The following is a 12,984-nucleotide window of genomic DNA, read 5'->3' on the forward strand; positions in this document are numbered from 1 at the left end:
CATAGCTATGAAGGAGCTTCAGCCATTCAGGGAGGAGGAAAAGAACTCACGGACAGAATAAGCAGAGTGAAGGAGTATCTACTTCTCCAAAATCTATTTCTTCGTCTCTCATATCTCTAATATGCTGTGGTTTCACACTTTAGGTAAGTCACCTGTTTCTCTTAACGTACTGCCACTTGGAACTTGTAAGTGTTTTTCTCTCTACAGTTTGTGTGTTCACATGTTTTCATCTATAGACCAAATGTGTGGATAACTGCTAATTACTTACAGAATAACAAGCCATTGATTTGGTCAATCTCACTCAATTCCAGATAGACGCACAGTCACTGAATACTTCCTGGTGAATTGTCTGCCGTTTTCAGATGCACAGTGCTGGATATGACAAGATATTTCTATGCAATTTGGACTTACCAGATAATGAATTAAATATCTCCCTAAAGTTGTTTGGTAATTGTGTGACTGCTAGCACCATGAGGCCTCACATCGTTTCCATGTCTGACAAGGGGCGGCTTTGTGATGGCATGGAAAACCCCTGAGTATGTGGGAGAATACCTAACGAATTAAACCATACAAGCATCAGATGTTATGCATTTGCCATGCTATAGCCACGACTCTCTTGTATGCTTGTCTGTCTTAAATGCTCACGTGTAGAGATGGCATGTATCTGTCATTTAACTGTGTCTGTGCGTCACAGGTGTGTTAAATTACACACTAAGCCTACCTTTGCCACACCTCTTACACAGCAACAAGTTTATTTATTTTTATTTATTTTTTTGCCAGCAGTTCATGACTAGTACCATGAGTGTTCAGTGATAACATCAATATCAAGGATGATATATACTGTAACTGTCTAATTACCTCCTGTTGGTTTTCTTTGACCCAGTCATATCAACTTACCCTTTCTTCGGGGTACCAGAAGGAGTGTCTAACTCCCTCAGGACACATCATTGTTCTGATGGCCAACACTGGGCAACAGGATGACCAACTGGCCCAGAGTGACAGCGTGGGTGCAGGAAAACACAACAGGCACCACTATGGGTCCTGCCCAGCCCCAGATGCACAACATCCAGGGGGTCACCAACGACTCCCAAATAGAGCTCAGTCCCCATCCAACAGCAACATCTTTAATGAACTCTGTCCATACACTGAGACAGACCCACTTCTCCCCAATGGACACATGCCTGGCTCGAAGGTCAATGAGGAAGGTATGGAGAAGGACCCAGAGGATTGTAGTGCCCAGGATGGTGTCAGAGAGATGCCCAGTGAGTCTGTCAGGTCCATGGTTCTGCAGATACTGGTGCCCTTCCTACTGGCTGGACTGGGGACGGTGTCAGCTGGGATGTTACTGGACGTAGTTCAGGTGAGGTACTTATAAATTGCAAGGTTTGTGTATTTGTTTATCTATTCTTGCATTATGTGTTGGTGTGTTTACTGCATGGTATGTTCATGTATTGTATTGTGTGTTTGTATGTTGATTCTGTTGCATTGTGTGTTGGTCTGTCTAGTGTTTTGGTGTGTCCACTGCATCGTGCGTCAGTCTATTGCATTATATTTTGGTGTATTATTCCACTGTATGTTGTTGTGGCAGCATTGGGAGGTGTTCCAGAGAGTCACACAGATCTTCATCCTGGTGCCAGCTCTACTGGGCCTGAAAGGAAACCTGGAGATGACCCTGGCTTCCAGACTTTCAACAGCAGTGAGAACACACATAAACACACACAATTAATCCATACATCAACACAGTGAGAAGTCCATTCCTTATATTGTTTCTCCCTTGTATTGAGTTCTCTATCCCTGTGTGAAAGTCCTCACCCACCTGTGATGAAAATGGCACTGGACAACTCCCTGCAGTACAAGACTGGACTAATCTGACTAGAACCTATACTGCATTATGACTCTGAATCTCCCCTCCCTAACCGTCTATTGTGCATACAGGATGTGTGGTGTGTTATTGGACTTTTGACCACGACTTAATCTGCTGACTGGCATGAGAGCATTTTCTGTTTCTGATTCTAGAATGCCTGACCCGCTCTAGTAACTGACAGTTTGGCGTCTAGGTGTAGCAGGTAAGGCAAAGTCAGGCGCAGGACACAGATATGAGTAATTCACGTTACTTTACTAAAAACAACAAATATTCCAAGAAGGAAAAATAATCAAGCTCACAAATACAGACCAACTTTCAACGAACAAACACACACAAAACCATGGGGGAACCAGAGGGTTAAATATGGAACATATAATTATGGGAATGGAAACCAGGTGTGTACAATGAAGACAAAACAAATGGAAAATGAAAAGTGGATCGGTGTCGGCTAGAAAACTGGTGACGTCGACCGCCGCCCGAACAAGGAGAGGGACCAACTTCGGCAGCATTCGTGACACTGACGCTCTCCCACTCATCAATCATACAGTATGAATATCGGTGTTAATAAGTTTATGACAGAGAAAGATCAATCACATTTATTTTTAAACCCCTTTTTATATCAGCAGTTTTCACAAAGTGCTTATACAGCAACCCAGCCTAAAACTCCAAAGAGCAAGCAATGCAGGTGTAGATGCATGGTGGCTAGGAAAAACTCCCTAGGAAGGCAGGAACCAAGGAAGAAACCAAGCTCTGAGTGGTGGCCAGTCCTCTTCTGGCTGCGCGGGGTGGGGATTATAAGAGTACTTGACCATTAAGGACAGATCGATATTCAAGATGTTCAAACGTTCATAGATGACCAGCAGGGTCAGAAAGAGGATTATAGAGGGAGCATACTTACGATCACACAGGACATCAGAGGACATCAGATAAGACAGGAGAATTACACCAGATAAAACAGACTGGCCCTGACCCTAGCACATAAACTATTGCAGCATAATACTGGGAACTGAGACGGGGGGGGCACTGTGGTCCCGTTCAAAGTTACCCCCAGACAGGGCCAACCAGGCAGGATATAACTCCACCCACTTTGCCAAAGCACAGCCACCAAAGGGATATCAACAGACTACCCTTAGATTGTGACCCTGAGGCTGAGTATAGCCCACAAAGATCTCTCCCACCACAAGAGCCCAAGGGGTGCACAAAATCGGACAGGAAGATCACGTCATGGACAACCCACTCAAGTCAAGTATATCAAATAAAGCCTGGTATGATGTGATGCACCCGTCCTAGGGATGTCATTGGAGAGCGCAAGCAAGCCAATGATTCAAGCCCTATAACAGTGTCAGAGGCAGAGAATTCCAGTGGAGAGAGGGTAGTCGGCCAGGCATAGACAGCGAGGCTGGTTCGTCACTCCAGTGCCTTGCCATTCACCTTTGCGCCCCTGGGCCAGACTAAACTCAATCATAGGACCTACTCAAGAGATGAGTCTTCAGTAAAGACTTAAAGGTTGAGACCGAGTCTATGTCTCTCACATTTATTGGCAGACCATTCCATAAAAATGTAGCTCTATAGGAGAAAGCCTCCAGCTGTTTGCTTTGAAACTCTAGGATCAATAAGGAGGTCTGCGTCTTGTGATCGTAGCGTACGTATAGGTATGTACAGCAGGACCAACTCATAGAAATAGGTAGGAGCAAGTCCATGTAATTGTAACGAGTGCGCTGAGAGTCGGGAAGCAAGTTCAGGGAGTGAGTGTTTTAAATAAATGAAACACGTAACACAAACAACGCACCAACATGAAAACAGAGTCAATAACACTTGAGGAAAGAACCAAGGGGAGTGACAGATACAGGGAAGATAATCAATCAGAGAGGTGATGGAGTCCAGGTGATTCTGAGGATGCACAGGTGTTCGTAACGATGGTGACAGGTGAGCGTAACGATGGTGACAGGTGAGCGTAACGATGGTGACAGGTGTGCGTAACGATGGTGACAGGTGAGCGTCATAACAACCAGCCTGGTGATCTAGAGGTCGGAGAGGGAGCACACAGTGACAGTAATGTTTTGTAGATTAGCAGTAAAACCTTGAAATCAGCCCTAGCCTTAAACACAAAGCCACTGTAGAGAGACTGCCATTGGAGTAATATGATCAAATTTGTGATTTTAGTCAAGACTCTAGCAGCCGTATTTAAAACTAGCTGAAGTTTAATAGTGCCTTATTTGGGTAGCTGGAGAGTAGAGCATTTCAGTAGTCTAATCTTGAAGTGACAAAAGTATGAATTAGCTTTTCTGCATAATTCAGATTTTTGCAATGTTACAAAGATGGAAAAAATCTGCTCTTGAAATATTTTTTATATGTTCGTCAAAAGAGAGATCGGGGTCCAGAGTAACGCCGAGGTCCTTTACAGTTTATTTGCGACGACTGCACAACCATTGAGATTCAGCAGATCTCTTTGCTTCTTGGGACCTAGAACTAGCATTTCTGTTTTGCCTGAGTTTAAAAGTAAATATTTTCCGCCATCCGCTTCTTTATGTCTGAAACACAGGCTTCCAGGAAGCCTGCTTTTCAATAGGCATGTCCTAGCTGTCAGGCCTAATAAATGGTCATAGTCATGACACAGATATTTTGATGCTTTAGTCAAGACTAAGTATGGGATTTTACACTGAGAAAAGATAATAACATTCATGATTTTGTCCTTGTCAGGTGAATGTGGGGGAAATGGAGACAGCCAAAGAGAAATGGAGTTTGATTATTGGGAACCTAGCACTAAAACAGGTGATTTACTTTATGGCTGATACTGTCCAGTGTTTCCAGATTTCTATGACATATAATCTATAATGAATTACAATATGAGTGAAAAGTATTAATAAAAAAAAAAATCTGAATTAGTTATGTTAAAAAATAAGCTTTTCTGTGTTGGAATGGTGTGGGCGTACCCTAACAACAAAATGGTGTGAGTCATTGATGTGAGTAGACCGCTGATTGGCCAGCTTGTCCTCCTCAGGAGGATGACATCATCCATTTTTTAAATGGTCTGTTTGAGGTGGGGGGGGGGTTTTCTCTCCAATTTATGCTTTGGCCACAAATAAGAGTACCTTATGAGTGAACAATATTATTTGGGTATGAGGTAATAGAATATTAACTTTAAAAGTGAGATTTTCACTGGAAAATGACTTTAAATATGTCCCCCAAACCTTTATTTGTGCTTCTTAGCCTTAACAAATGCCTAGTGTACAAAGAGTGTTTTCTTTCTCCAGATGCAAGCCACAGTGCTGGGTCTACTGGCTGCCCTGGCAGCGGTGGTCTTGGGCTGGGTACTGGAGGGAGATATACTTCTCAACCACGCTGTTCTCCTCTGCTCAGCCAGCGTAACTACTGCCTTCCTTGCTTCCTTGCTGCAGGGTAAGGAGAATAGTGAGACCTGTCCAAACCCTTAACCCACATCATACCTACAGTACCCACACAATGGTTTTAGGTCACGGCTCAAACAGCTAGCTAGGTATTGACAGGAACGGACGAGCTATCCATTCCTGTCTATCCCCACTGCACCTCCCATTCTCCTACACAGGTTCATGCATGCCAATTCCTCCATGCGGAGAGGCCCTTTTCACTAGCATCTTAGTGTGAGGCGACAGTCTCTTCCTTATAGGGAAGCCCACATAAAAAAATACTACATTTTACTACAGAATAGTATAGCACTTACTGTAGAATTCGATATAATTTTGTAGTAAACTGTAGTATCCTGTGTAGAATCCTATACTCCACACTGTGTAGACTGTAGTATCCCTCGAGCATGGAGTGCTTACTTTAGAATTTTTGGATTGATTGGACTGCTAGCTAGCTTTACTGCTAGCTTTGTCAATGCGGTTTTGATTTGAACGTGCTGGCCTTAGGGAGTTCATGCCCTCGATCGTGTAGTGCTTTCTATATAATTGTTTAGTATACTGTAGAATACTATACTCTACACTGTAGTATCCCTTGATTTCTTTTTAATGAGAATAATACAAAAAAAGGGGTCCTAGTTCAAACATCCAACATATTACACATTTACAGCTAACCCACATTACAAAATAATATAGTATACTATGGTCTAAATACAGTAGTATTATATTTATATACTATAGTATTCACTGTTGTGTTTTTTTGCAAACATGAGTGTTGTATACAATAGCATTCACTGTAGTGTTTTTGCAGACATGACAGTAGCATATTGTGGTAACACCTGCCGACTAGGGTTAGCTAAACTGGCACAACTTCAAGACTACCCCAGTTACTGTTTAATTAGGGGAACAACTAAACCAGAACATAAGACACACAGGTTCATGACAGGCCACCTATTGAGTTGGGGCAAAAGTTTTGAGAAATTGTAACATCTAAAAACAATAGACACAGGTTCTAGACCCATTAAAGGAAAACACTACAAAGGCAGATAAAGAACAAGCAAAGTTTAGTAAAGCTGAGGATTAGGGTTGCTTGTTTGACACAGATAAATAACACACATTAACAAGAGTACACCAAAATGACTTCATAGATCTGTTACTTCCACAAGAAAGAACAGTTAACCACAGAATTGACATAAACAATAGATATTGTAGAAATAGAAATGACTTTACTTAGACAGAGCCTTTTTTGGAGGGCACAGCCTGTACCTCAAACCAGCAACGCACAGCCTGTACCTCAAACCAGCAACGCCGCTCCAAACAAAGTGATTTCAAATAGAAGGCCATGATTGCAGTGGCCTTACATAATGAAAATCAGACATATTGTCACTCAGGGAATAACTCACTGATGGTCAAAGTCAACATATACCATTCAGAACAATCGACTACACCCCAAACATTTCTTCAAGACAACATAGTCACAAAATGGTTCCTCGCAGAAATAATCCACCAGCAACACCATACAACCTGTACACAGAAAGGACATTCACAGTAAAAAGCTCTCACCTGAACATGACCAAGGGGTGCTTTTATACATTTCCTATATGTCCTCCAATAATAAGGGTCCCCAAGGGAAACACTGAGGTTTAGGTGAGGGTTACGGTGATGCCCATCTACTGAGCAGCTGGAGGCAGAGATGCAGTTCAGTTTAAAAGTCTTTCTAGATTCCGGTAATGGAGATGATACATGGCAGAGAATGATTGACAGTTGTAGACATGAGATGCTTGTCTTGAATGGAGACTTGGTTGGCGTTGTATGTAGTAGGGTTTATCTAAAAGGACACAAAGGTGCAAATAATAACGGGCAATAACAGCAATGAACATATGTAATTAATGGCCATCACTAGTAAATACTATAGTATACTACAGTCATGTCCGCAAAAACACTATATAATATATAGTCCTGTTTCAAATCAAATTGTATTTGTCACATGCGCAGAATACAGTGATATGCTTACTTACAAGCCATTAACCAACAATGCAGTTTTAAGAAAACCCCCCCCCCCCAAAAAAGTAAGAGATAAGAATAACAAATAATTAAAAAGCAGCAGTAAATAACAATAGCGGGGCTATATACAGGAGGTACCGGTACAGAGTCAATGTGCGGGGGCACCGGTGTCGAGGTAATTGAGGTATTTATGTAGATGTAGGTAAGATTTTTAAAGTGGCTATGCATAGATAATAACAGAGAGTAGCAGCAGCGTAGGGGAGGGGGCAATGCAAATAGTCTGTGTAGCCATTTGATTAGCTGTTCAGGAGTCTTATGGCTTGGGGGTAGAAGCTGTTTAGAAGCCTCTTGGACCTAGACTTGGCACTCCGTTATCGCTTGCCATGCGGTAGCAGAGAGCACAGTCTATGACCAGGGTGGCTGGAGTCTTTGACAATCTTTAGGGCCTTCCTCTGACACCGCCTGGTATAGAGGTCCTGGATGGCAAGAATCTTGGCCCCGGTGATGTACTGGGCCGTACGCACTACCCTTTGTAGTGCCTTGCGGTCGGAGGCCAAGCAGTTGCCATACCAGGCAGTGATGCAACCCGTCAGGATGCTCTCGGTGGTGCTGCTGTAAAACCTTTTGAGGACCTGAGGACCCATGCCAAATCTTTTCAGTCTCCTGAGGGGGAATAGGTTTTGTCGTGCCCTCTTCACTTTATGTATAAGTGGGTAACCTGTACAGATGTGAGGTGTAATATGGAAATGTTTTTTTCTTTGCATATCTCACTCCCGCTGAGAGAGTGGGGTCACGGACGATCAGCCATTATTGAAGGCGACCCTGGAGCAATTAGGGTTAATTGCCTTTCTCAAGGGCAAGTGGCCCAACACTCCTTACTGCCAGGCTACCTGCTGTCCTACAGTGAACACTACAGTAAATTCTGCAAAACCGTACAGTGAATACTATGGTATATAAATATAGTAATACTATAGTATTTAGACCATAGTATACTATAGTATTTTTTTCTACATACACTACCATAACCTCTCTCTGAGGCACATTATCTCTTACTCATCCATTTACATGTACAATTATTCCAACTCAATGGAAAAACTGTACACTTCTGCTGTATTCCTGGAAAAGCCTGAATGCTCTTTCTATTTGAGACGTACAGAATATAATCATCTGAGACCAGGAAGCTTAGCTACAACTGACATTGTAGGTTTCTTCTGTATCAGACCTTTTTGTTGCAAAACCATTTTGTTATGACTCAAATAAAACCAATGCTTGGGATCTGAAAGGCAGACCTGACTCTGTAAGGCAGAGTTTGTGATCTAGCTAGGACACCCAAATGAATTATTCATGTGGTTCATTTTCATTGGAATGATGGGTACTGATCGGTCCACAGAATAACATGCTATTTTATCTGCCTTGAAATGTAAATATGTATCAACTAATTCAACTTGACCATCTGTGTTTACAGATATTTGATTTGCATTTACCACTTGATAAAAGCGGAAGTGAATAATACCACTGTAGGCCATTACAGTCCCTTGTCCCTTCCCCCAGTCTGATGCTTCTCCCAGCTGTCACCACATTGCTTTCATCTGTGCAACTCTTGGCTGCTCAATTCATGCACCTTGGTTGGAGAGTTGTGCAACTGAACAGTAGCCTGAATCTGACTTGACTGTGTTGTTTTCTCCCAGGGATCATCATGGTGGGAGTGATCACCGGCTCCAAGAGGATTGGCATCAACCCAGACAACGTGGCCACGCCCATCGCTGCCAGCTTTGGTGACCTCATCACCCTGGCCATCCTGGCCTGCCTGAGCCAGGGGCTCTACGAATGCATAGGTATAAATCAAGAGGTTTAGCTTTCGGCCACTAAGGGGCAGTCTGGGCCCATTTACTGGAATGTCATAGCTACATTTACAGCTCTGACTCATCTGGCTAGCTATCAACTATATTTGTTTAGCTAGTGTGTCTGCTCCTTTCCCTGTCTCCACACAGAGTTGTATCCCTATGTGTCGTACCTGGTGTGTCTGTTCTTCCTCGGACTGACTCCTTTGTGGGTGGTCATCTCCTCCAGAAACCCAGCAAGTCGCATTCTCCTCTACACAGGCTGGGAACCAATAATCACTGCCATGGTCATCAGCAGGTCTGCTTCCCTGTTCCGTACCCCTGAAGTCCAGTCACAACATTCAAATGGAAATACCATCCTTTAATAAGTATTTTTCTCTAGTATCGGAGGACTCATCTTGGACACAACTGTATCAGACCCGAACATGGTGGGAATGATAGTCTACACGCCAGTTATGAATGGTGAGACAAGGATCTGGATTTTTAGAAGCGTACATTCAGGAACCTTCAAGAAAATGGTAAGTCACAAGATCTCTCCAAATATATGATCATTGTGTATTCTTCATCTTAATCTAGGTATTGGGGGGAACCTGGTTGCCATCCAGTCCAGTCGTATAGCCACTGATCTGTACCACCACTGCCCACCGAGGCAGGTGCCTGAGGATCGCAGGAGCTGCTACAACCCCTGCAGGACCTTCTGTGGCTCAGGTAATGACACGCACATGTAGACAGGCTCATGCACATGACCAGTCCCTTTAACATACCTGTGAACACAAAAAGAATGAAATGTTCTGTTGTCAGGTGTATTCTATCTGTCAGTTAACCATATCTACCTCTGACAGGAGCCAATCATCGCTCTGCACAGGTGCTGCTCCTGTTGGTCGTACCGGGTCACCTGATTTTCCTGTACACAATACACTTGATGAAGGGCAGCACCTCTCCCACACCTGTCTTCATCATCTTCTTCCTAGCTGTAGCCCTCCTACAGGTAAATCAGGAAGCAAGAGTGATCAGTTTGGTCAATGTCTGTGTCTCAGTAGTCATAAGTGGATTCTTTCTCCTCTGCTCCTTCATTAACACTAATACTATAATTAAACAATAAGGGCCAAGGGGGTGTGGTATACGGCCAATATACCACAACTAAAGGCTGTTCTTGCGCACAAAGTGACACAGAGTGCCTGGACACAGCCTTTAGCAGTGGTATATTGGCCATATATCACAAACCCCCGAGGTGCCTTATTGCTATTATAAACTGGTTACCAACTTAATTAGAGCAGTAAAAATAAATGTTTTGTCATAACCATGGTTTTGTTCTGATATATCACTACTGAGAGTCAATCAGCATTCAGGGCTCGAACCACCCAGTTTATAATAAAGGGCTGAATCTTTCTCTCTCCCTTCTGTTAGGTCTTCACACTGCTATGTATTGCTGACTGGATGATCCCTTGTCTGTGGCGGACGGGCAAAGACCCTGACAGTTACTCCATCCCCTACCTCACTGCTCTGGCGGATCTATTGGGCACAGCCCTCCTGGTTCTGGCCTTCTTCCTGCTCTGGCTTGTAGGGGAGAAAGTTCCCACTGGAGACTAACACCCTGGGTGCTTCATATTCTCCCATTCTTTCATTCTGGCTGGGTGAAAGCAGACATTTCAACTGCTTTCACCAATCCAGCCCTATTGGATCTGTGATTGTTTTTAAAGTAAGGTTGGATGCATTCAATCAAGGCCTGAGATAATGCAAGGCCTTAGGAAAAAGCAGGTGGCTCTACTAAAATCTGGCAGCAGAATTATTTTAATTTCAGGGTTTCTTTCTCAAAGGGGGTCTGTGTCCAACCCCCTGTTTGGAGTTTTTCTGCTGAATGTCCTCACAAGCTGAGGTACTTCTATAGGCATTTTGGATATTGTGTCAAGAAATTCTGTGCCAACGAAAATGAGGGTGATGTACATTTGGTTCAATATTGTGGGCAGGCAGCATTTTAATTGTAACATAATATGAAATATACATGTTTTCTAAAATGTCTGTTATAGAATATAATTTCCCTTTAATCTACATACATGGGTGAGTTTTCACAATGTGAATCAATAATATTGCAGTGTTACTTACTTATTGTGTGACTGTTGTTGTATGTTATTACATTTTTTGTGGGAGTTGAGAAAGAGTCCAACCTGTCTAATAAAGAAAAATAGGATTTAATTTGGTTGATATTTAATAGGTAATTTACTCTCTTCTGCATATAGTTTAACATACAATAGTTGTTTCTGCCTCAGCAGGTGCATCAGTCTGATGAGTAGTCTACCTTTCAGGTACAAGTGGGGACAGTACTCTATTGTCACCAACAAACTAGAATGGTCCAAACACACCAAGACAGTCGTGAAGAGGGCACGACAAAGCATATCCCCCTGTAGGAAACTAAAAAGATTTGGCATGGGTCCTGAGATCCTCAAAAGGTTCTACAGCTGCAACATCGAGAACATCCTGACTGGTTACATCACTGCCTGGTACAGCAAATGCTTGGCCTCCGACCGCAAGGCACTACAGAGGGTAGTGCGTACGGCCCAGTACATCACTGGGGCTAAGCAGCCGTCCAGGACCTCTACACTAGGCAGTGTCAGAGGAAGGCCATAAAAATTTGTCAAAGACCCCAGCCACAGATTGTTCTCTCTACTACCGCATGGCAGCCGGTACCGGAGTGCCAAGTCTTGGACAAAAAGGCTTCTCAACAGTTTTTAGCCCCAAGTCATAAGACTCCTGAACAGGTAATCAAATGGCTACCCAGACTATTTGCATTGTGCCCCCCCCCCAACCCCTCTTTTACGCTGCCACTCTCTGTTTATCATATATGCATAGTCACTAACTATACATACAATGTACATACCTCAATTGGCCCGGCCAAACAGTGCTCCCCCGCACATTGGCTAACCATGCTATCTGCATTGTGTCCCGCCACCCACCACCCCCTCTTTTACGCTACTGCTCCTCTGTTCATCATATATGCATAGTCACTTTAACCATATCTACATGTACATACTACCTCAATCAGCCTGACTAACCGGTGTCTTTTTGTAGCCTCGCTACTGTTTTTCACTGTCTTTCTACTGTTTTTATTTCTTTACTTACCTATTGTTCACCTAATACCTTTTTTGCACTATTGGTTAGAGCCTATTGTAAGTATGCATTTCACTAAGGTCTGCTTCAATTGTTGTATTCCGCGCATGTGACAAATGAACTATGATTTGAAAACATTGCTCCTCTAGCGGCAAAGTAAGATAGTGCTTTTGGGACTCAGAGCTTCGAGCTGGGACTGGTTCCTTCGCAGCCATTTTCTGTCCAACCACACGGCCGTTTTGAGAAGCTAACCAACCAGGGCAGTATCGGAGGTTTGTGCCTGGCTCTGGCCAATGATTGCTATCCGATTTCTCGTTACCTCGAATCGAAATCTCCGCGTTTGACTGTTTCTTTGATGGTAGCGTGAGAGGGAATTAGCAGCGGGAAAGTAGAAATTAACACTGCGAGTTGAGGAATTCTATCTAGGACTCGCTAGTAAATGGTCTCCCCGTATGGGTACTCCGTCACACAGCAGGCCCTCCACAAAGACTCAAATACATCTAACGTTAACATCTGTCAAATGTAACAGGCTATGTTTGCCATGGGGGTGTTCAAATCCGACTGAAGTCGACGGGATGTCTTGAATAGTGTGTAAACATGACGAATTTGCGAAATCGTGAGTTACTCATCGATTGTCTTTTTGCTTTGTATGCGAGTTGGTTAGCTAGTTAAGGTTAATAACTAACATTAGGTACCGCACATTGCTATCGCGAACTACAGTAGGTTGTTAGCATAGCTGACGTTAGCTAGGTAGCTATTGTAACTAGCTAAAGTTGTGTCCGGGTTTTCG

The 12,984-nt window shown here is 43.3% G+C and overlaps 2 protein-coding genes and 1 long non-coding RNA gene across 5 annotated transcripts in view; 2 read left to right on the plus strand and 1 right to left on the minus strand.

The window, feature by feature from the left end:
* On the plus strand, positions 1 to 11,282 carry slc41a2a (solute carrier family 41 member 2a). Its single transcript, XM_064989895.1, has 11 exons — positions 1 to 143; positions 884 to 1,360; positions 1,589 to 1,696; positions 4,565 to 4,636; positions 5,119 to 5,263; positions 8,937 to 9,083; positions 9,240 to 9,387; positions 9,472 to 9,551; positions 9,666 to 9,797; positions 9,932 to 10,077; positions 10,497 to 11,282. Exons 2-11 carry the CDS (start codon positions 956 to 958, stop codon positions 10,677 to 10,679), a joined length of 1,566 nt encoding a protein of 521 aa, XP_064845967.1. The 5' UTR covers positions 1 to 143; positions 884 to 955; the 3' UTR covers positions 10,680 to 11,282.
* On the minus strand, positions 5,842 to 12,367 carry LOC135556581 (uncharacterized). The gene is made up of 4 exons (XR_010458013.1): positions 12,207 to 12,367; positions 11,193 to 11,258; positions 9,923 to 10,071; positions 5,842 to 7,072 (listed from the first exon to the last, which is right to left on the minus strand). It is a non-coding gene; the product is annotated as an uncharacterized LOC135556581 (long non-coding RNA).
* Positions 12,354 to 12,984, plus strand: part of nfybb (nuclear transcription factor Y, beta b) — a 19,537-nt gene continuing 18,906 nt past the window's right edge. For 2 of the 3 annotated variants that reach the window (XM_064989896.1, XM_064989898.1), the window contains exon 1: positions 12,354 to 12,466. The gene's annotated coding sequence lies outside the window, so the exon portion shown is untranslated. Of the gene's footprint in view, positions 12,467 to 12,564; positions 12,811 to 12,984 lie in introns of those variants that run through there. The other variant, XM_064989897.1, reaches the window with a different exon arrangement.

Source organism: Oncorhynchus masou, chromosome 15 (assembly GCF_036934945.1).
Source record: "Oncorhynchus masou masou isolate Uvic2021 chromosome 15, UVic_Omas_1.1, whole genome shotgun sequence".
Classification (NCBI taxonomy): domain Eukaryota; kingdom Metazoa; phylum Chordata; class Actinopteri; order Salmoniformes; family Salmonidae; genus Oncorhynchus; species Oncorhynchus masou.

Bases quoted from the DNA above. Each gene is read 5' to 3' on its own strand.
- slc41a2a (XM_064989895.1), top strand. From the start codon at position 956: ATGGCCAACACTGGGCAACAGGATGACCAACTGGCCCAGAGTGACAGC. The intron at 5,264-8,936 runs GTAAGGAGAATA...GTTTTCTCCCAG, and splicing joins CCTTGCTTCCTTGCTGCAGG to GGATCATCATGGTGGGAGTG. The intron at 9,084-9,239 runs GTATAAATCAAG...GTCTCCACACAG, and splicing joins GGGGCTCTACGAATGCATAG to AGTTGTATCCCTATGTGTCG.